At 39.5% G+C, this 25,112-nt stretch overlaps 1 protein-coding gene across 2 annotated transcripts in view; it reads left to right on the forward strand.

Moving 5' to 3' along the window:
* ABHD5 (abhydrolase domain containing 5, lysophosphatidic acid acyltransferase) overlaps nucleotides 1-24,520 on the forward strand; it is a 63,280-nt gene extending 38,760 nt beyond the window's left edge. For both annotated transcript variants that reach the window (XM_089690686.1, XM_089690680.1), the window contains exons 4-7: nucleotides 1,956-2,110; nucleotides 10,853-10,964; nucleotides 11,699-11,885; nucleotides 18,778-24,520. In XM_089690686.1, the coding sequence (XP_089546812.1) occupies nucleotides 1,956-2,110; nucleotides 10,853-10,964; nucleotides 11,699-11,885; nucleotides 18,778-18,867 (544 nt within the window). In that variant the 3' untranslated portion in view covers nucleotides 18,868-24,520. The remainder of the gene's footprint in view (nucleotides 1-1,955; nucleotides 2,111-10,852; nucleotides 10,965-11,698; nucleotides 11,886-18,777) is intronic.
* The last annotated feature ends 592 nt before the right edge of the window (nucleotides 24,521-25,112 follow it).

A 25,112-nucleotide genomic window follows, 5' to 3' on the forward strand; every position in this document is an offset into this window, starting at 1 on the left:
TCAGTGGTCCAAAGTCTTCTTTTCTGATGAGAGCAACTTTTGCATCTCATTTGGAAACCAAGGACCCAGAGTATGGAGGAAGAATGGAGAGGCGCACACTGCAAGATGCTTGAAGTCCAGTGTGAAGTTTCCACAGTCTGTCTTGATTTTGGGGAGCCATGTCATCTGCTGGTGTTGGTCCACTGTGCTTCATTAAGTCCAGGGTCAACACAGCCGTCTACTAGGAGATTTTGGAGCACTTCATGCTTCCTTCCACAGACGAGCTTTATGGGGATGCTTCATTTTCCAGCAGGACGTGGCACCTGCCCACACTGCCAAAAGCAGCAAAACCTGGTTCAATGACCATGAGATTACTGTGCTTGTTTGGCCAGCAAACTCGCCTGACCTGAACCCCATAGAGAATCTATGGGGCAATACCAAAAGAAAGATGAGAGACATGAGACCAAACAATGCAGAAGAGCTGAAGGCCGCTATTGAAGCATCCTGGTCTTCCATAACACCTCAGCAGTGCCACAGGCTGATAGCTTCCATGCCACGCCGCATTGAGGCAGTAATTGCTGCAAAAGGGGCCCAAACCAAGTACTGAGTACATATGCATGCTTTTCAGAGGTCCGATATTGTTCTATGTACAATCCTTGTTTTATTGATTGCATGTAATATTCTATTTTTCTGAGATTGTGAATTTGGGGTTTTCATGAGCTGTAAGCCATAATCATCACAATTATGACAAATCAGGGCTTGAACTATCTCATATATTAGTTTTACCTTTTAAGTTGCATTACTGAAATAAATGAACTTTTGCACGATATTCTAACTTTTCGAGTTTCACCCGTACTTTAAAGTGGAGTTTCACTCAAAAGTGGAAGCTCTGCTTATTTGCCTCCCCACCTCCACTGCTATATTTGGCACCTTTTGGGGGAGCAGGTACATGGTTTTGAAAGGTACCCGCTCCCACTTCTGGCTCAGTTTGCTACGGCAAGCCGGAAGTTCGGCCCCCTCCTCCCTCCCGCAGTCTCCTGGGAAAGCGCAGTGCAACTCACGCATGTGCAGTGGGCACCAGGCTGTGAAGCCGCAAGCCGGCACCGTGGAGGAAAAAAGGGGAGAAGGGACAGCGCGGGTGAGAACATCGCTGGACCCCGGGACAGGTAAGTGTGTGTTTATTAAAAGCTAGCAGCTATAGTTTTTGTAGCTGCTGACTTTTAATAAACACAAAAAGGACTGAAACTACACTTTAATTGACCTGCCAATCCTTTCCACACAAGACCAGTCCCTCTGGCTCCTGACCCCACATGCGGTCCATCAGTCTTGTAAATGGACTGTTCCTGATGTCAGCATGCTCAAGACATAGACAGGGACAGTCCACCGCTGGACCGTGGGGGAGCAGTTTTACAGGGGATTGGCGGGTCAGGTGAGTGAGCTTTTTGCTCACCCTTAGAAAAAAAAGAGCAGTTTATCCATGCAGTTATGGCACAGCCCCACTATTTGGTGAAATAGAAAAATGTTTGCCCGGAGTTCTGCTTTAAGGGTGGAAACAAATCTATAAAACATTTTTAGCCTTTTTTAAAAATATAAGATGTTAATCCTTCTTAAGTACAGGTATTAGATAAGTGATACTTTTATAGCCGAAGACCGATCACATGTGTGCCTATCTAATTTATTTTCAGTTTCTTACCAAGGGTTAGACTTTGGTGACTTTTGAGAGATGATCCACCTACCAACCTACATCTTGTCCATTAAGAATGTCTTTCATATCCTCTGAAATGCTTATATTGCACAGAAGCATGACAGTAGGGCAGCGCCACGTCCAAGTTAAAAATGGTGGAACTTTTCCTTTTTCAAACTATAAAGAGGTGATTTAAGATTGCTATCCAAGTAATCCATCATAAATTGTAGATGTAAATGCATTCAGCAGTGAAAACTAAGTGAAATGTTTTCTTTTTTTTTATTTTTTATAGGGTAAAAAGCCTTATTTTGGTAGAGCCATGGGGATTTCCAGACAGACCTGACAATGCAACAGATGAAAGGCCCATTCCTATATGGATTAAAGCTGTTGGTGCCGTTTTAAGTCCATTTAATCCTTTAGCAGGACTTCGTTTAGCAGGACCACTGGGTCAGTAAGTTCACTCTAGATTTAGAGGAATTCTTCCTGACATTTGATGGGATTAAATACTGTCATTATGTACAGACACTCCTTGTATTTGCAGTAGTGGTAAACCTGTGTACAAGAGGTGTATGCTTTGCTTGTGAAAATATTTTCAAAAATGACTTGTGCAAAATAAAGATGGACAGATAGATGCCAAGAAAATAGGTGCCACATTCCCAGCCCTGAATTTATTACTGTAAAACTACAATTCCCTCTTTTTGCACCCTCTGTAAAAAACCTCTAGGCATCTTGCTTTACTCCTACACACTGTTTCAGTTTGAACTGATCAATTAAAGAGGCAATAGGGGCTGCAATTGCAGTGATCTTTATCAGGCTCATGCAACATCAGCCACTCCTGAGCATATCCCTAAGTCTCTAACTATCTCCAGCTATATGTGAACAGTTTCTGTCTTCTGTAGCACTACATATACTGAATATTGTGTACAGTCCCCCCATAGCTGAGTTCCCTTTTTTGGTAAGTTAACCACTGCTGCCCTCCCATATGGAAGAAAAATATATTTGAAATATATTTAAAAAAATATTCTTCCCAAATATATTGACTAATATTTGAAATTTTGGCCATATTAAAAAAAAAAATATATAGATACATTTTATATATATATATATATATATATATATATATATATATATATATATATATATATATGCATTTTTTTATATATTACAAAAAATGTAGATTTGTATTTTTAAAGAGATACATTATATATGAAATGTATTTCTAAAATATTTTTCATATATTTTTAATCAAAACGCATTTCAACATGCAGTGTATGTATGTATGTATGTGTGTGTATGTATGTGTGTATATATATATATATATATATATATATATATATATATTATGTGTGTGTATGTATGTATGTATATATATATGTGTGTGTGTATGTATGTATGCATGTGATATATATGTATATATGTGTGTGTGTGATATATATACAGTTGTGTTCAAAATAATAGCAGTGTGTTTAAAAAAGTGAATAAAGCTCAAAATCCTTCTAATAGCTTTTATTTCCATACACACAAATGCAATGGGAACACTACACATTCTATTCCAAATCAAAACATGAAGAAAAATATATTAAATTTGTGTTGTTCCTCTAAAAAAATTAAATTGAAGAAAAGTGAATATTAGACTGTTCAAAAAAATAGCAGTGTTTGTATTCTTCTTTACAAACTCAAACATTCACTATATAAACTGAAAAATGTTTAAAGATTTTGCTTTCCTTTGAATCACTTAATGAATATTTAGTTGTATAAGCACTGTTTCTGAGAACTGCTGTACATCTGTGTTGCATGGAGTCAACCAACTTCTGACACCTGTGAACAGGTATTCCAGCTCAGTATGATTGGCCTACATTCCACAGTTCTTCTCTATTTCTTGGTTTTGCCTCAGAAACTACATTTTTGATGTCACCCCACAAGTTTTCTATTGGATTAAGATCTGGGGATTGGGCTGGCCACTCCATAACGTCAATCTCGTTGGTCTGGAACCAAGATGTTGCACGTTTACTGGTGTGTTTGGGGTCGTTGTCTTGTTGGAACACCCATTTCAAGGGCATTTCCTCTTCAGCATAAGGCAGCATGACCTCTTCAAGTATTCTGATGTATTCAAACTGATCCATGATCCCTGGTATGCGATAAATAGGCCCAAAACCATAGTATCAGAAACATCTCCATATCATGATGCTTGCACAACCGTGCTTCACTGTCTTCACAGTGTACTGTGGCTTGAATTCAGTGTTTGGGGGTCGTCTGACAAACTGTCTCCGGCCACTAGATCCAAAAAGAACAATCTTACTTTCATCAGTCCACAAAATGTTGCGTCATTTCTCTTTAGGCCAGTCAGTATGCTCTTTGCAAATTGTAACCTCTTCAGCACGTCTTTTTTCCAACAGTGCGACTTTGCGGGGGCTTCTTGCAGATAGCTTGGCTTCACATAGGCGTCTTCTAATTGTAACAGTACTCACAGGTAACTTTAGACCTTCTTTGATCTTCCTGGAGCTGATTGTTGGCTGAGTCCTTGCCATTTTGGCTATTCTTCTATCCATTCAAATGGTAGTTTTTCGCTTTCTTCCACATCTTTCAGGTTTTGGTTGCCATTTTAAAGCATTTGCGATCATTTTAGCTGAGCAGCCTATCATTTTCTGCACTTTCTTTATATGTTTTCCCCTCTCCAATAAACTTTTCAATCAAGGTACGCTGTTCTTCTGAACAATGTCTGGAATGACCCATTTTCCTCAGAATTTCAGAGAGAAATGCACTGTAACCAGCATGTACAACATTTGCTGCCTTCCTTCCTTAAATAAGGGCAATAATTGCCACCTGTTTTTCAAAGAATGAATGATCTCACTAATAGAACTCCACACTGCTATTATTTTGAACATGCCCCTTTCAATTAGTGATTCAATTACACAGAATCATCAGCATGCATGTCATGACTGTTGGGTCTGTTGGATTTCTATTACTCTACTACACCTGCTAGTAAATTATTTGCCATGTAGAAATATCATTTCTACCAAAAACAGTGATTGATCAGGTTAGTGATGTCTGACTGCTATTATTTTGAACACAAGTGTGTGTGTGTGTATTGAATATGGCCAAAATTGTAGCATTTCAAATATATATATTTTTAAAATATATTTCAACTATATTTTTCTACTAGTGGTTTGTATTTAATAATCGTTGGTTAGCACTACATAAATAAGACTTAAAAATATTTTTGTGGAGGGTTTTTTTTGTGTTGTTTTTTTCAGATAGATATGAAGTTGCAGATAGATATTTAGCATTCTTCTTGGAGCCAGTAGCTGGAGCTTTAGGCTACTTTACACATATTTAGAGGCTCCATTTACCCTATTTAAAATGCTTGTTTAGAGACCTCAACAGTTCAAGCTGAATTCTACATACCCCAAAGAACAACTCATTGCAGTGACTCATCCCTTATCAGAGTTATCAATATAAGGTTAAGAGGGTCTCGATAACACTATTCATCACAGTATTGTCATATTAATATATATCATATATCGCTTAATAAAAAACAAAGTTCTGATCACTTAGTTTTATACTATAAAGAATTTCAAACTTGAACCTAATCCTGTGATTTATAACTTCATCATTAAACCATACTGTAACTTTCATATTGTTAATAACAACAGTGTACTCTCCATTCCAACCTGCTGCTCTTGGTTTAGAATTTGCTAATCATCTGAATCAAATATCTAAGAACATATTAAATCATGTTGGTCTGCTGAAGTAATTAAGAATAATTTAATATAAAAGATTAAAAACACGCACACCTACATTAGTTGTTTAAATGTGTCATGCATTAAGTGAATCTACTGGTCCTCTTTGATCAACAGAAAGTCTCATTGGTCATAGATTGACAGACACGGCAAATTAATCTGCCACCTCTGTAGCATGAATCACTTGGCTTAATGTTTTCTAGGACAGGTCTCCTTTATCAGAGCCAAGTTTAAAAAAAAAAGACAAAGTAAGGTTGACCACAGACACAGCTTCACTTTAAGAACAGTTTTGTGTGATTTGTTTTTTTTTGTTCTGAATAGAGTACATAAACATTAGAACCTCTGTCAGGTTTTTCCTGCAGTGTGAGTTTTCATTAGGGAAATGGTCCTTTATCTGTTCAGGTAAATACTCATTAGGCTTGATTTCCTGCTATCTGTAATTCAACTTTAATACTGATGTTTATAATGCCTGGCACACAGTATTTTGTTTGAGTAATACCTTTAATGGTTATGTAATTTTTGGCTATCTGATTCAATTTATGACACCAACTAAGCAGATTTTGTCCATTTAAGTCAGGACCATGTTGCTTGAATTGTGTGTGGATCCCCCTAGCAACCCTAGATGTTCCTAAACTATATATATATATATATATATATATATATATATATATATATATATTTGCAGCTTAATCATGTGCAAATTAAAAATGTGGACAGTCTTACGTTACATACTTCAGATATTACCACCCTCAATAGTAGTGATCTACAGCGACGCATTATATATATATATATATATATATATATATATATATATATATATATATATACACACCACATTAAATCCTAATTATCAATCCCAGTGCATAATTTCTTGTCTTCATTGATGTTCCTACAATGCAAACATATTGTGCACAAAATATTATAAGGAATTCAAAAAACAATATATCAAAATATATGTGACTTCACATTATAGTGCCCAAATTATATACACCATAAATGATAAGTCCTGTGAAAATTAAATAGAAAGAAAGTCCAAAGAAAAAATCCAAAAAAATCTTCCACAATGTGAGTCCTCTTTAACTGAGATTTCAAGTGAAAAATATATTAAACCACGTGCTGTGCCTGTCATACACCCCCTCTCAGGTGTACACTCACCAGAACATAGCCTTTAATCAGCCTTGTTACAAAAATTCCAAATGTCGAGATCAGGAAGACTCACATTATGGAAGATTTTTTTGGATTTTTTCTTTGGACATTTTTCTATTTAATTTTCACGCGACTTATCATTTATGTTGTATATAATTTGAAGTCACCTATATTTTAATATATTGTTTTTGGAATTATTTATATTATTTTGTGCACAATATGTTGGCATTGTAGGAACATCAATGAAGACAAGAAATTATGCACTGCGATTTGATAATTAGGATTTAATGTGTTATATCTATTACCGTGTATGTATATATATATATATATATATATATATATATATATATATATATATATATATATATGTATATATATATGTATATATATATAATGCGCCGTTGTTGATCACTACTATTCAGGGTGGTAATATTTGAAGTACATTTAACATAGCATTGAAAGTGGCAGCTAATTAGGTATAATAATAATTTGAGAGCACCAATTGGGGTGATTTAGTGATCATATAACTATACATTCATTGGTCACTTTATAAAATAGTCTTAAGTGACAGTCTAAATTCATAAAAGTGAAGTCAACCGACAGATGAATCTTCAGTGGCGCTCCCAGTGATTATTCAGTGCTTTTCCCATTACCTTAAGGCAAGTAGCACATTTACTGAGCCCAATACCCCATACAGAGGTATAATTTGCTCATAGAAATATGTTTCTCAATGCAGAAAGGCGGCTGCTGCTGCTTATTTCGCATCTGCCTGTGTCTCCCTTTGCCTATCAGCCATATGAACATCCAGGTGAAACACTGCTAAGTTGCCAGCCACCAGCCAATCTCCAAAATTCCATACAAAGTGAGAAAAATGCTCTCAGTGCAGTATATAAAGAATTTTTATAATAAAAGAGAAAACCCAAAACAACACAAGTATTAAAAAATCGGGCAAAATACACTCCCATAAGCAATGCTCATCACAAGACAGCAGCGTGTATATGTGTGATGTCTGTGTACTCTACTCCACCCTACGTTTTTTGTCCTGTCAAACATCATCATCAGGGGCTACATTCACTGACAGACCCATTCCTTATGAAGATTCAAGCTGACAAACCCTTCTAAGGAGAAATTGTTCAACCCATATGATATTGGAAATCACAATCAAGCGAGTGGGTCTGTCAGTGTATCCAGACCCTGATGATGTCTGGAAGAAACTCGTAGGGTGGAGGTGAGTACATTGATGTCACACAGATGCATACTGCTGTCTCATGGGGAGCAGCAGCATTCATGTGAGTGTATTTTGCCAGCTTTTTGGAATACTTCTGTGTTGTTTGGGTCTTTTCGTGTTATAATAAAGCCCGTATATACAGCACTGAGAGCCCTTTTCTCACTTTGCATTGTATTTTGGAGATTGGCTGGCGGCTTGGGGTAGTGGTGTCCGATCCAGTGACGGAGCAGTGTTTCCCCTGGATGTTCGTGTGGCTGACAGGCAAAGGAGACACAGGCAGATGAGAAACAAGCAGCAGCAGTCTTTATGCAGGTGGATGTATATTTCTATGTGGGATATTTGTTTCGGTAAATGTGTTATTTGCCTTAAGATAACTGGAGTCGCGCTGGTTAATCACTGGGAGTGCCACTCACCTTGGATGTTGGAAACATCACTGGAAATATATATTGAAGATTCATTTGTTGGGGGCTTCACTTTTGATGAATTTAAACTGTCACTGAAGATTGTTCACATTTTTAATTTGCACATATGATTAAGTTGAATTATGTTGGATCCTTTTATCATTCACAAAGAATACACTGACTATTTTTATTATGAATTCATTGTTCATACAGTATATTACTCATTTTGGCTCTGCAAATACGTATATATATTTTGTTTAGGAATTGTGTCATTTCTTTTGCGAACATACTTTTTTTTTTTAAGTTTTTCACTGAGCGCAGGCTTGTTATATATTTTACAATCCTAGGCGTTGGGTACAATCCAGTCCTTACTTCCTAGTAAATCACCACTGAGATTACAAGGTTCATCAGACGGGAATAATGTAACCTGATTTCTGAGTAAATTATGTATTTGCCTGCAAGGTGATCAGTGCAAAGTTTTATCAAAAGACTTTGACCTAATTAAGCTGCCATGCTGTCCTATTCTTCCAGTAAATGATTCTATTGCTATCTCCCCCTTGGTACACTTAGTCATTTACTATCTTTTTTTTTTTTTTACTACAATCATATTTTGTAACAAATGTTTTCATGTATTGGCTTATTTTCAGTCATTAACACACATGTAAAATAAATCATATAGATTAAAGTTACATTGATCATTTAGCTACATACTCTACTTGGGTACTTATTAGAAGGCGTGAACTACCAAAAACTGCTTAATTTGGATGAACTTTGAGGAGTTGTTTGTCCTTTCTCCTGCCACTACATTGGTAGAGCTGGGATCTTGGCTATAGGGTGGAAGATTTTCTAATTGGAGTATCTACAGAGTTTTATTAAGCAGGCATGAATTCAGAGTCCACCCTGGACTAAGTGTTTTAGATGAATGCCATTTTTTTTACTGCGGTCTGTGACCCTGCAGAACAAGATTCAGCTTCTTAAAGTGATGGCAAATCCAAAATCCTAAACGTGACACCAAAACAGGAATAGAGGAGAAATATTCTGATGAGGACACTTGTTCCAGTGACAACTTTCTTAAGAGTTAACACTCCTCACTTTGCAGAGATTTTTTCTTCACATATTCTGTTGCATTTTCAGGACAGAACTTCAGCAGACACAATATTTACATAATTTTTAATCAAATAGAGTGGGCTTGCACACCAATTACGTCTTGCTTTTTTCCCCTACGACTAATCCCCGTGATGGGTGAAAAGCATAAGGGACGTAAGGTGGGAGTTTGCAGTGTTAGTTGTCAGCAGGGGCGGACTGACAACTCATTGGGCCCCCGTGCAATAGGGGATAATGGGGCCCCTGTGTCCTTGGCCAAACTCAAAAGAGCCTATGAAAAAGGTACCAGGGGCATCTCATGGGGCCCCCTACTGACCCTCGGGCAGTGCCCGAATTTCCAAATGGACAGCCTGCCTCTGGTTGTCAGTGCAATAAACAGATCAGGAGTAAACACATCATTGGTGTGTGGCCCACTTTATTTGATTTGAGGGTTGTCGGGGAGAGTGAGCAGAGACCTGTGCATAAGCACCTGACTGTTATTCATGGGACAGAAGAGGACACAGGTTGGCTTGTAAGCAGTGACATAGACTGTGATCGATGGTACTTACAGGGGTTTTAAAGGGTAAGTTCACCTTTGAGAACATGTTCTAACCATTTTAAGGGTGGAACATGCTCCTGCAGTCTGCCCTGGATCCCTCCCCTTGCTGTGACAGCGGGCCTGGGGATCTTCTCCCTGCACCCACTGTCACAATTTGAAAAGAGCACAGCTATGCTGAGCTCTGCCCACACAGCCACGTCATTCATTTACAGAGTTCTGTGAATTCATGCCTACAAGTACCATCAGCCTTTAGGGCTGACAGCTTGTAGTTCTCAAAAAATAGTAAATGCATATTTTTTTTACCTGCAAGAAAAACTGCATTTATTTATTTTTTTAAAAAAGGTGGACCTATCTTTTAAAGGCTTCACCTTTTCAATAAAATATACTATGCAGTCAATGGGCCCCAGTTGGCCCATTAATGGTAAGGCATTTAAGCTATGTGTGAAATCCCCAAAACCTGCCTGAAAAACTCCCTATTTAAAGATCAGCCCGGTCATGCCAAGGATCTGGGACGCTCTGTCCATTGGGAGCTCCCCCAGCGCCATAGAAGTGAGCGCTCTTCTTTGTGCAAAACCACACATACCCAGTGCACTCTCCCTCACCCTGTAAAACAGCTCTGAGCACAGCATATGTATAAAGGGAATTAAAAAATTACCATTTCTATTTTTTTTTTATTAAAACAATCCCACTTTGTTTGTATGTAAATGCTGCATTAGCAGATTTAACCAGCAGACGATGCTGTGAACGATTTTAGGATCCACAACTCCTGTTGAAGAAGAATGTGGATTGGTGCTGAAGGGGGATCCCTTCTATTTTTCTCTACAAAGGGGTGTGAGGCAGTGGCTGTTTAAAAATGATTGGATCATGTGCCATTGATGTTTATTGATGTTCCAGTTTATACACCTTCACTATCCTCATAGTTCAGGATTTAGAAGGAATCACTTCATGTGCACCAAGATATATACTATATCAGGTGATGACGATGATGACTTTTTGTCTGGTAGTCACTTTTCTCTGTATTTATTAAACCAGGTTTAAGCCTTGTTCAAAGACTAAGGCCGGATTTTAAGAAGAAATATGCTTCAATGTTTGATGATGACACTGTGACAGAATACATTTACCACTGTAATGCACAGTCTCCAAGGTAAGGTTTATTTTTTTACTTCTGGTAAAGTTTTTATCTGTTTAAAGGCTGTCTATGATAGGAAATGAGAGCTATGTGGGTCGGAACTGTCATTGCTGAGCCTGCAGCGATTTTATTTTTTATTTTACGCTTGGTGCATGTGCAGCGAAAGAACCTTGCCTCTGTTCATAAGGGAAATGTCGTAAATCTGTAGAGTTATTTCCACATATTTAGCCGTAATAATCTCCTGTTGGTATTACCAAATGGTTTTATGTTTGTGAAAATTGGGTCATTATGAGAGTGATCTAACAGTTAACCTAATCTGCTGCATGTTTTTGAGGATTAAAGGAGCAGTAAGCCAGGTCATGTTTAAAAAGCATTTAGCAAGAGTCAACAAAAATTAAAATGCATGGTTGCAGCTTGTATGTGAGATTTCGTTTTAATTCGTTAAAATATTTGTGTACAAATCTTTCCAAACAAAAAAAAAAGACAGAGTCACAAAGATTTCTTATGACAAGGGTGGTAATTTTTTCTGCTTCTCAAAGCTTGCTAAAGAATCCCAAATAATCTGAATTGGAGCTTCAGGGACAACGCTTAATACAGATAAAAAAAATGATTGCGAAAAAACTTTTTCCTGCCAAAGGATTCGGATATCTATCCATCCAATTTTTAGAAATACTAATTATTATTATTTATTTGTTTTTAAGTCCATTTTCGATCACTTTCTTTATGCTTTATTTTCTTCCTGGTTGCAGTGGTGAGACAGCGTTCAGAGCCATGACAATCCCGTATGGTTGGGCTCAAAGACCAATGGTGCAGCGTATTGACAAGATGCATACAAACATTCCAATCACAGTCATTTACGGAGCACGGTCCTGTATTGATGGGAATTCGGGAAGCACTATTCAGTCACTGCGACCAAATTCGTATGTGAAAACAGCTGTAAGTATTTGTATTGAATGCAATCTGCTTCTTATGGATGTGATGATTTAGACCAGGGGTCTTCAAACTTTATGAACAAAGGGCCAGATTACTGTCCCCCAGACTTTAGGAGGGCGGGACTGTGGCTAGTGAGAATAGACAATGCTCAAACGTCAGTGGGAGTAGACATGGTCAGTAGTTGAAAATGGTAAAGGAATAATGCCCCATCATTGGAAGGAATAGTGCCCTATTGCTGGTGTCAGTGGAAGAAATGTTGCCTCATTGTTGGTGACAGTGGAAAGAATAGCTCTTCATACCAGTGGGAGCAACAGAGTCTCGATCAGTGATAGGAACAGATAAAGGTGTGCAAAATGGCGTCATCTGGCCCACTGGCTACTCTTTGGAGACCACTGATTTAGACTATGGAATGTGCACAATCTTTGCCTACTGATCATCCCCATTTTATCTGCCATGTTGCAATTGGAAGCTCCTCCTAGGCACTGCTCAATAAGTTTCATCCACCAGCATTATTGCTGTGAACTTCTACTTGCATTACTCATACCTCCCAACTTTTTGAGATGGGCATGAGGGACACCTATTAGCAAAAGTATGTAGGTCTAGGACACACCCTTAAAGGATAATTATCGAAAAATATAATCAGTTAAACCCACAAGTGCTTGTTTTTACCACTACTATTCCTTATACTGGCTTTTGAAATTTACAAAAGCAGCAATTTTAAAATTTGGATGAAAGGTTTAGCACTGGGAAACACTTTTTTTAAAGATAAAAAGTTCATTTTATATACATCTATATAGATCAGACCAAAATTAGGGATAAATTAGAAGGAAAGAGGGACAGAGGGACTTTGTTCCAAATCAGGGACAGTCCCTCAAAATTGGGGACAGTTGGGAGCTATGGCGTTACCTGCACCAGTCAACCAGTTGCTATGCCTTAACATTTCTGGTCTTCATGGGAGTCTGAGCAGTGAACACTGGATATATACAGCTAAACCACCTCTTCTTTTACCTCTCTTGGGGTGAGGGAAAAGGACCATTGAGAATATTTATTCTTAGTACTGGATAGTTAAAGGATCCGGACACCTCAAAAACTGCAGGACAACTGTACTGGAGAATAACTACAAGAGCCCCATGGTCTCTAACACAGGTGGGGAATACACATGGCTATGCTTTGGTCACATGAGGATGTACACTGAACTTCTGTATGAATTAGGATTTCAGTTTACTTCTATAATCAAGCCACACAGCGCAGGTAACCATGTATTTATCATTGTTATCCCTATCCTGGGATAACACCCATTCCACTTTGGTGGATCAAGTCCATCTCTCAAATCCATTCCATTACCTGGTGTGTAGTAAGAGTTTCATCTAGGATTCACCAAAATGTAATGGTTAATTTCTAGGTGGATGCAGGTACATGCTTGCACCACCAGCTTTTTGTAAAATTCTTGGACTATACTGGAGGAATATCCCAGCATTGCAGCCTTCATTTAGTCATATGACAAACCATGTGATCTCAAAAATGTACTGTATTTAAACTAACACATGCCACTCTAGCACTGTAATTTGTGTTGCCCATTCAGCTTTTTTAAAGAATATGTAAGCCCTCATCTTGTTAAACAACCCATTCAGTTTAAAATAGAAATTAAAGGCAAAACATTTATGTATAGATATAAAAAAAAACATAAATACTTTTTTCCCCTTTTTATAAGCAGTCACATTCCCTCTGTTCTCAGTTGCAAAAGGAGCTCAGGGAGGAAAAACATCAACACACTGATATTCCCGTTGAATGGCTGTGCAAGCAGGGGGTGTCAGCGGGAGTCTGATCATTGGAGGAGAGTGGGTGGAGTTCCCAGTACAGCCAGAAAACTAACCACGTTGTGTTCTCTAGTGTGGTCAGTTTTTAATAGGAACGCAGAGGGACTGGCAGGAACACCAGAGATTTTACACAAAAGAAGCAATACAAAGAAAACAGGAAACTTTCAGACCAGTACATGGTACAGCAGGAATATGAAATGTTGGGTTTACATATTCTTTAAAGTGATTACTGTGTGGTAACCAATCCAGAGTCAAGAAGCTCTGTCCAGTGGTGACACAAATGGCAGCAAAACAGTGACATATCTTTAGCTAAAAATACAAATACACCTTTTCTTTCCAATAATCTATATCAAATACCCATTCAGAAGTGTCCACAATGTCCTTAATCACAATGTATATACAATTCCATATACTAAAGTCTTTTCTTCCTCCAAGATGAATGTCTCTCTTTATTTAATCACTGTGAAGTTCCAGATATTCTGTGTACCTCAAAAAAACATAAACTCAAAATAGTGTAATACCCTTGGTAAATATCAATGAAGTACACTATATTCATGAAGTACACTATATTGCCAAAAGTATTGGGACACCCCTCCAAATCATTGGATTCAGGTTTTCCAATCACCTCCATGGCCAGAGGTGTATAAAATCAAGCACCTAGGCATGCAGACTGCTTCTACAAACATTTGTGAAAGAATGGGTCACTCTAAGGAGCTCAGTGAATTCACGCGTGGTACCGTGATAGGTTGCCACCTGTGCAAGTCCAACCGTGAAATTTCCTTGCTACGAAATATTCCATAGTCAGCTGTTTGTGGTATTATACCAAAGTGGAAGGAACTGGGAACAACAGCAACTCAGCCATGAAGTAGTAGGACACGTAAAATGACAGAGCAGGGTCAGTGCATGGTGAAGCACACAGTGTGCAGAAGTCACCAACTGTCTGCAGAGTCAATAGCTAAAGACCTCCAAACTTTGTGTGGCCTACAGATTAGCAGAAACAGCAGTGTGTAGAGAGCTTCATGGAATGGGTTTCCATGGCCGAGCAGCTGCATCCAAGCATTACATCACCAAGTGCAATTTCAAGTGTCGGATGCAATGGTGTAAAGCATGCCGCCACTCTACTCTAGAGCAGTGGAAATGTGTTCACTGGAGTGACGAATCACGCTTCTCTGTCTGGCAATCCGATGGACGTGTCTGGGTTTGGCAGTTGCCAGGAGATTGTTACTTGCCTGACTGCATTGTGCCAAGTGTAAAGTTTGGTGGAGGGGGGATTATGGTGTGGGGTTGTTTTTTAGGGGTTGGGCTTGGCCCCTTGATTTCAGTGAAGGGAACTCTTAAGGCGTCGGCATGCCAAGACATTTTGGACAATTTCATGCTCCCAACTTTGTGGGAACAGTTTGGGGATGGCCCCTTCCTGTTCCAACATGACTGCGCATCAGCGCACAAAGCAAGGTCCATAAAGACATGTATAAGTGAGTTTGGGGAGAAGGAACTTGATTGGCCTGCACAGAGTCCTGATCTCAACCTGATTGAACACATTTGGGATGAATTAGAATGGAGACTGCGAGCCAGGCCTTCTCGTCCAACATCACTGCCTGACTGGTCAACCATTCCCATAGACACACTCCTAAACTTTGTGGACAGCCTTCCCAGAAGAGTTGAAGCTGTTATAGCTGCAAAGGGTGGGCCAACTCAATATTGAACCCTATGGACTAAGACTGGTATGCCATTAAAGTTCATGTGCGTGTAAAGGCAATACTTTTGGCAATATAGTGTATATGTAAAGGAGGTGGTTTGGAAAAGCTATGTTCTTTAGTATATTGTATGATTTTTTTTTTCAAGAAATTATCACCCATTCACTGAGGTGCTGGTTATACTGCTAAAAATAGCTTGCAGTTTATTACTGTTGACTAATAATACACATACAGTATTACTGCTGTTGGCTAACCTTTACCCGTGCAATAATAGTTCAAAGTCCTGTTTAATTAGATTTGATTTGGTTATTGGTAAGGTTGTATTGTAGTTTACATCCAGTTGTTGTTTCATGACTAATGTCTAATGCAATCTTTAAGAGAACCAGTTACAACATCCTTTTTCAGGAATATCAACATCTAAAGTGATGCTAAACAATATATTTAAAGGAGAAGTTCAGCTTATAAGAAAAAATAATGAATGCATATTTTTTTGTGCTTTTATTATTTTTTGTTTGTGGGGTCTCTCAAGCATTGCACCAGCGATCAGCAGATCGCTGGTGTCATGCAGGTCTCCTGCAGACCTGTCAGTGTTTCTGTGTGCCTATACAATTCCATACCAGCAAGAAGATACTAACAGGAAGACTCCTTGAACTACCACAGTGCTTTACAGCACCGTGATAGTTCATTGAGAACTACAAGCCACAAAGGTTGTCGGGAACATGTAGTGTTCTCATTCACAGAATACTGTGAAATCCACCTGTCCATATTCACTGTCAGCGGCTGTGAGAACTTAGCGATCAGCGGGCATGTGATTTGCTGAGTTCTCACCTGTAGAGCATTTAAACAACTGTAGTATCAGGCTGCAACATAAAAAAATGTCAAAAAAGTGAAAGGGATCTGAATACTTTATGAATGCACTGCATACATGAGAACTGTTTTTTACTTGCCAAAGGATTTGTAACTCTGTGCAGTCTCTCTCGTGTAGCACGTCTAACAAAGTGTATAGCCAAATCCTTCAACAAAGTTTGGTTGAAAATAGTCCTAGCTTGTTGATAGGACAGGGAAGCCAAAATGGACACTGCCTCTCTTTCCTGTTAGCATATTCACTGTCAGCACATGTGCAGGTAACAGAGCCTGATTGGCTCATAGTACTGACCCCACCTCTTCCATTCTGATTGCTATTGTACAGGGAATTACAGGAGGCTTATAGCAAGACAGATTAAGGTACTAAGGCTAATTGCATTTAAAACAGACTGCATTAGTTGCTGTTATCTGCCTGAGCTTCAGTTTTAGCCTTTTAAGTAATCATCTACCTTATACCATATTTTTCGCTCCACAAGATATACCTGACCATAAAACGCACCTAGGTTTTAAAGGAGGAAAACAAGAACAAAAAAAATTCTGAACCCATGGACTGCAGACATAGTACAGGAAATGACCAGAGACTGCAGGCATAGTACAGGAGATGACCAGAGACTGCAGGCATAGTACAGCAGATGACCAGAGACTGCGGGCATAGTACAGGAGATCACCAGAGACTGCGGACACGGTACAGGAGATGACCAGAGACTGCGGACACGGTACAGGAGATGACCAGAGACTGCAGACACGGTACAGGAGATGACCAGAGACTGCGGACACGGTACAGGAGATGACCAGAGACTGCGGACACGGTACAGGAGATGACCAGAGACTGCGGACACGGTACAGGAGATGACCAGAGACTGCGGACAAGGTACAGGAGATGACCAGAGACTGCGGACAAGGTACAGGGGATGACTGCGGACAAGGTACAGGGGATGACCACAGACTGCAGACAAGGTACAGAGGATGACCACAGACTGTGGACACGGTACAGAGGATGACCACAGACTGTGGACACGGTACAGAGGATGACCACAGACTGCGGACACGGTACAGGGGATGACCACAGACTGCGGACACGGTACAGGGGATGACCACAGACTGTGGACACAGTACAGAGGATGACCACAGACTGCGGACACGGTACAGGGGATGACCACAGTCTGCGGACACGGTACAGGGGATGACCACAGTCTGCGGACACCTTACAGGGGATGACCACAGACTGCGGACACCTTACAGGGGATGACCACAGACTGCGGACAGGGTACAGGGGATGACCACAGACTGCGGACACGGTACAGTGGATGACCACAGACTGCAGATACGGTAAAGGGGATGACCACAGACTGCGGACACCTTACAGGGTATGACCACAGACTGCGGACAGGGTACAGGGGATGACCACAGACTGAGGATACGGTACAGGGGATGACTGCGGACACGGTACAGGGGATGGCCACAGACTGCGAACATGGTACAGGGGATGACCACAGACTGTGGACCTTTGGGGAGCAGGTACCCGAATTTGACAGGTACCCGCTCCCACGGAGTTGTCCTCCCGCCCTGTCTTCTGGGACACGTGACAGGTCCCAGGAGACTGCCGGACCATTCACAAAGCGCAGCGCTTCTCATGCATGCGCAGTGGGCACCCGGCTGTGAAGCCGCAAGCTGTCATAGCCGGATTCCCACAGTACAGATGCTGGTGCCAGGGAGAAAAGATGTTGAACAGGTAGGACCGAGGAGCACAGAAGAGCCGAGCGGCTGGCCCGGTATTCTAAAACGGGAATTCGCTCCATAAGACGCACATACATTTTTCCCCATTTTTTTGGGGGGGTGGGGGGGGAGTGTGTCTTATGGAGCGCAAAATACGGTACAATGCATACAAAGTAAGGTGTGTGTGTTTTCTTTAGCTACCCTCCGTAGGAGTATCTCCTTATCTGTCATTACTGGTTGTGAGGTACGTCACTGAGAATTGCCTTCTTTCCTCAAGTGTATATATACACAAGGCTCATTATAGTTCACATGCCACCTCCAGATAAAGGCTTTCCCATTAATAGATCAGTATATACACAACACGGTACCAAGAGCGAAGTTATTTACTCATTTGGACGTTTGAAAAGGTTTGACAGATGGCCTTAATAATTTCCTCTGCGGTCATCTCAGGCATGCTCTGAACTTTTCTTCAAGTTAATGTCTCAAAGCCAGTAATTAGGCTTGATATAAACCTAGCAATTAAAAAAATTGCTCTGTATGTCCATTTTTATGATCAAAAGCTAAGTGACATACCATGACCAGTCTTTATTGAAATTTGGTTGGCTGGACTGAAATTTCCTGAACTAGGGCATGTCCAGTATCCTAGTCCAGCTGTCTGGGTAAATCACTTTTCTTCTGTTCCACCTTTCAAAAGAATGCCAACACAATGTAAAATATAATGTACTTTTGTATGTGTGTGTGTGTGTGTATATATATATATAAAATTTTAATATAGGTTTGTTTGTTTTTTTGTTTTTTTTTTAGGCAATCCGTGGTGCTGGCCATTATGTGTTTGCTGACCAGCCAGAAGATTTCAACCAAAAAGTAACCGAAATCTGTGATTCTGTGGACTAACCTGGAGATCTGGTTTTAAAGAGTCCTTTCTGGATAATTTCTCAAACAAAGTAATGCAAAGAGCTTGCAGATTGCTCCCCTACCCATCTTATCGGTGCTTTTCTTTTTAAGGACAGTTGCACACTTGAACCAGAATTGTGCCTTTTTTGTAGGAACAAATTTTAGAAATAGCACTGTACAGCTTTTAAAAGTTTTCAGAGTCTTTATATTTATATTGTTGAATTTCAAAAGAGCTATATTTACTTTTGTCATATACATAGGTATATATATATATTTACAGAGCCATATAGTATCATTTATAAGTTTTAAACTGGAATATAGGCCTTGCGCCAAACTACTCCAAGGATTTATTTATCCAGATATTTTTTGTTTGTATGACTGTGACTCCACGCATGTTGTGACAATGCTGAATTGTATGTACATTGCTGTATTTATTTTTGTATTGTTGAATAATCATTCTGTGTGTGCCAAGTACTGCATGTGAGTTGTATGCCTGGGAATCCTGAATATGTGGTGAGGTGTCTGAAATTCAGCAAGATTTGCATGAAAACACTACCAGCATTTCATATAATAGGTAACAGGTATAAATAATCACTGTAATAGGAATTTAAAATTATGACATATTTAATCCTATTTTAGTTCACTAATAAATTATTCTATTTTCTTTCTACAAACAAGTACACCAAAGTAGGGTATGTGCGTACCAAAATTTGGCTAGTTCAGCGAGAGCCAGATGAATTTCGGTCCATGTGTACAGCTGTCTGTTCAACAGAAGCTAGTCGGTCATGCTGGAGGACGAGCATTCAATCAGTGCTTGCATCCAATGCCTGCAGTGCTGATCAGTGTATTCTGATGAGGAGGAAGTCCCTGCTGTCAGAATACAAAGACATAGTGGGAGAGGTTGCTGCGTCAGCATCACTTGTATTGACGCTGGGGTCTGTGACTTTTTTTTTTCAACTCCCTGGTTGAAGGGAAAAAAAAACATGCATATAACCAGCTTAACCCCTTCACGCTGCTGCCTCCCTACCCTTTAAGGGGTTTCTGATGCTGGGAGGTGGGGCGGGGTTTAGGGTCTTGTGAAAGCCGTGGATGGCTGTCACGGCAGTCACATGATCGGAAAGGTCCCGATTGCAAGGAGAGATCGGGACCTTTCTGTGGGACGCCAACACGTGCTGGGAGCGCGCTCTCAGCACATGTTTGCTTACAAATGGTACGCAAATATGCGGCCACTTGGGCGTCAAGGCCCAGCCGCCGAGAGGCCCGCATATTTGCGTACGGTCGGCGTGAAGAGGTTAAGAGTCTCCCTACTATAAAGACATTAGTTTTAGCAGCCTGAAGGGTTTCTTGTTTAATTTATACCCATGACTTACCTAGGATAGGCAAACACGGACTCCGGCTGTGACTGTGCTGCTCCAGATAAAAGCTGGCAAATTACAATTAATTTGTTCCAGTAATGAACAGGCCAGACTAATAAGGCACAGGGATTTAATACATTGGAAATGATCCCTGAATAATCCTCAGTTCAATTTACCTGGTTTACCTTACTTTGTGTTGAGTGATCTCCTAATTACTACCAGTGAGAAAGTTTAGCATGGCTCCAAAGAGATGAAGAGAAATGCACCTTGATTGCCGCCTCACTATACATTTTTATTTTCCATATGCAATCGTTTGCATGCAGTGAATGAAGTGATTACCACATAAAACGCCATACCATCATTTTCTTGTCTTGCCAGGAAATAATTGGCAATGGTACTAGGGTCCTTCTATTTGTTATGGAGTAACAAAGGTTGGAATACTTCCATGTTAACTACCCAGAGGTGTATAAAGCAATAATCAGGCAATATAATGATGAATAGGACTTACCTAGGGGATGGTAACAATTTGATTTGGAATTGCTCTTTATCAAATACAGGAGTTTTCAGAACTTTTTGGAAAACCTGTGATGGGGCCAGTCCTTCCTGAGAATTTGTAAGGCCCAAACAGTCTCCACTTGTACTTACATATAGACAATAACTAACTGTCCCATGGAGTTAGGGGACTATCAGATGTCTCATTACTCCCTTTTATTTATTTTTTTCCCATTTGGGACGTCCGGCTTGATTTAAAGAAAATTTTTTTCGATCTCTTTGTGTTCTGTGATAGGTTTTGTGTCAGTTTTGCAGACAATAGACAGGTATTGATCTAATTGATCAAACATGCGTCTGTTAAAGGTATTTTAATGTTTTGAGCATGATTACATTTTCATTTGAAGGTGCTTTCAGCTCATTAAAGTGGAACTGCACTGCATCTGAGCATCACAAACAAAAAATGATATATAATTCATTTTTAATATTCAGTGCAAACTCCTCCATCCATCCACGTCTCCATGCTGTATTTTGCTGAGAGATCATTTTGAAAAACACCCCCTTAGCATTTCTGGCCATCTGTGGCCATCTTGAGTAAGGACAGATGATTTGTGTAGCATTTACTTCCTGGAATCCACCAGCTTTTCGCTCAGGCATGGGCTGAGCTGAGAACCCTCCCGAAGAGTCCTGGGATGTATGGCATCCTTTGTCTAGGCATGGAAACCAGGCAGTAACTGAAGAAATGCAAAACAAAAGTGTAAAACAAGTAAATATGATATACCTTTCAATCAGTGTTGTTTGAGAGAGTGAAGTTCCACTTTAAGTAAAGAAAAAGGTGCAGTGGTGTAGGCACTTTTACCTAACCAATAAAGTTGATTAATTAAAAAAATGAAAAGCTTTTCTCTCTTTTCGGCCTTTATTTGGGGTGTTTTATGTTGATTTTTAGCCCTGCCTTAGTAGCTTATGGTCACTGGTAGCAAAAAAAAAAAAGCAGGAATTCCTTTCCCTACAGCCAGTATTTAGGTAGTGCAAGATTTTGTACCTGTTAAAATGATAGTCTGTTATAAGACAAAACAAAAAATCACATGACTATTAGTACTGTGGCCAAAAAGGATTTTTCATGTGCTTTTTGGAAGATGTTCAGATTTCGGAGTAACTCCACTTCTCATGGGAATGAACATTTATCTTCCTGGTTGTTCAACTTAAAACTGGCAACTTCAGTTTCCTGTTAAGAGGCAGTTGGAATGCAGGAAAGAACAATCTACACATTTGTGTTTTTAAACTGGAACTCCATGTATATGGCCCAGTGCAAAGATAAAATGCTTACATGTTTACCATCTACAGAATTTATAATTGTCGTTGCTACTGCTTGTGATTCACATCCTTTTGCTATGCTATGCAACTAAGACCCCTCTTCCTATTGCAAAGAGAAACTATCTAATTGCCCTTTGAGCATGCTTGAAGAGCAATCCCACTTTTGCAAAAAAAATAAAAAATCTCCTCTAGGTGATTAATGTACATTGTAGGGATTTTAAAACACTTTGTAGCAGATTCCTTCCTTTATGTTGCTCTAACATTTGCTCTGTGTTTTTTTCACCATGTCCTTTAAATACAGAATCTAATTGGGAGGGTCTTGTTCATTATAATCACCTGGTGCACTCTTAGTGTCCTAATGAAAAAAGCTGCAAGGTCGGCATCCAATTTAGAAGTATTTAAACCTTAACCTGTGAAATGAAATGGGTGAAAAACGAGCGCTGGATATAGATAAAAAAGCTGCTAGCATGAATAGTGAAAACCTCTAAAACCTTCTAAAAAAACCATATAAAATAAGCATGCAGGGCTGCATGCTTATTTTAAACCTTAACCTCTTTGCGCCGGTGCCTCCCGGTCCTTTAAGAGTTTCAGAAGCCGGGAGGCGGGCAGGGTTTTAGGCTCATGTGACCTCCGTAATTCACCATCGGGACCTTTCCATAAGTCACGGACATATGTGCTGGGAGCACATAGGGTGCGCTCTCTCAGCTCATATGTATTTTCTAGTTGCACGCAAATATGCGGCCGATCGGCGTCAAGGCCCAGATGCCAAGAGGCCGCATATTTGCGTGTTCTCGGCGTCAAGGGGTTAAGGAGTATTGCACCAAAACTGAACTTCCTATTGCAGGGGGGTGCCTAAAATATGACTTGCATCTTAGTGCATACTCCTGGGAAAATGTAGGGATCCAATCACACAAGCAGGAAATGACATTTCTGGGGGGATTCTGTACACCAACTGTGTACAGAATGCCTCCAGGTTGCCATATTGTGTTGAATTTTACAGAAAATGACATCATTATAGATGGAAAAGGAAAGGTCTTTTTTAATAATATTAAACTGATATTAAAGGCAATTATTTATTTATTTTTAAAAAAAATAACCAGCATGTTATACTTGCCTGCTCTGTTTAGTGGTTTTCGCACAGAGCAGCTCGATTCTCCTCTTCTTGGGTCCCCTGCTGGCACTCCTGGTCCTCCCTTCTGCAAAGTGCCCCCAGAGCAAGCAGCTTGCCATGGGGGCACCCAAGCAGGCTCGCTCCCGTCACGCTGCTCTGCATGTCCATTCACGCACAGAGCCATGTTCATTCTGCTCCCTCTTGTCTCATTGGCTGTGATTGACACCAGCGGGAGCCAATGCATGAAGGTAAAAAAACCTTGAGCCTTTACAGCCACTTTAATTTACAGCATAGCTTGTGTAGCAATTGTATATGTTATGTTTGTTTTATTTGCTGAGTATTTTTATTACAAAAGTGGAGCTGTCATTTAAAGCATAATGACATAGGAAGTTGCATAGCTGGACCAGAAAAGAAATCTTTTACCTGCATAACCTGGCAGTGTATCAGAAGTGTGTAACGTGTATGAATAGCCATTATGGATTTCAAGCCCTTTTGCAGATAAAACCACACATATGCATTTCATTTGTGTAATTAGCCATTTGCCTGGAGTTCCACTTTAAATGGACACAATGTAGGTAAAGGTTTGACTATCATTTGCACAATATGCTCTTTGGGGGGGCATTAGAGTTACTGCAAAAAGCAATACCGTATTTTGAAATTGCACATTTTTTTCTGCTACCCTGGTTAGCCATTCACGAACGTCTTAATTATTAAATGTTTGTTCAAAGTTTTGTTGTCCTAGGCATTCTTACTGCTTAATGTGTATATATAGTTTTATATGTTTTTGGTTGTATTGAGTATAATGGATAAACATTTTCAGGTATTTCATAATAGCTGCTATGGTGAGATGGACTTCACTGGAGTAATAATAAAACAAATTCCTTTTATAATGTACTGTTCATTTCACCCAAAAGAGATATATTGTATTCTTTAGGATATCATTACTTTACAGCTAGGTGTTTCCATAGCGACCTGCCTCCAGGTTTTGGAGCAGAACTTTATTTCATAGTGGAAAAGAAATTCACTGCTTAGAAGTTGAAGTGTAAAAAATGCACTTTGCCGTTCATAAATAAGAAATGTGACGACTAAATGCAGAAGCCATTTTGTCAGCCAAATATGCAATGTGTATATTTTATTTAAATATAGGACATAGTAAGGCTTTTTGTTATCTATAGAAAAAGGTTGCACAATACGTTTTGGTTTTCTGTTATATTATAATTATGTAAATGTATATTAAGCTGCCTTCTCTGTGAATGCTTCCATTTCATGCTGAATGACAACCATAGTATTGAGTTCACAGAGTATGGTGCAACATATTTCAACCTAAATGCCTAGCTTAATGTTGCATTGTTGTTACTGAATGCAATAAAATGTTTAAATTTGAGCCTTTCATTCTTTTATTGTTCTGATTTATTTTTTAACCTGTGTGAATATTTATTGACTGGTGTATATTACTGTGCATTTATTAACCAGTTATGCAGATCAATTATACTATCACAGCTGAATTCCCTGTAGTAAATTGTAATGATCTCTAACAGATCGGATTGGGGGACCACCTAATTCATATCAGGTAGTGGTGCACCAAAATGAAAATTCTAGACCAAAAATTCAGGATGCATTTGGCCGAAAATTGAAATTGACAATGGAAAAAAAATATATTTTTAGATAGAATTGCATTATTATTATTATTATACAGTATTTATAAAGCACCAACAGTTCACTCAGCGCTGTACATTGCAAAGGGGGACAGAACATGCGACAGTACAGTAACAATACAATGCGATACACGAGGGGTTCGAGGGCCCTGCTCTTTCGAGCTTACAATCTAGGAGATAGAGCCAGAGGGGCATTCCAAGGCACTCGGAGTGTCAGAGGGGGGTGTAGGAGCCTGTGCAAGGGTAACCAGAGGGTGGAATGTGCTGAAAAGATGCAGATCTCCAGGGCAGAAGCAGAGAGTTCAGCAACTACAGAACCAG

Source organism: Staurois parvus, unplaced genomic scaffold, assembly GCF_062004578.1.
Source record: "Staurois parvus isolate SC_StPar_1 unplaced genomic scaffold, SC_StPar_1.0 ptg000021l, whole genome shotgun sequence".
Lineage (NCBI taxonomy): Eukaryota > Metazoa > Chordata > Amphibia > Anura > Ranidae > Staurois > Staurois parvus.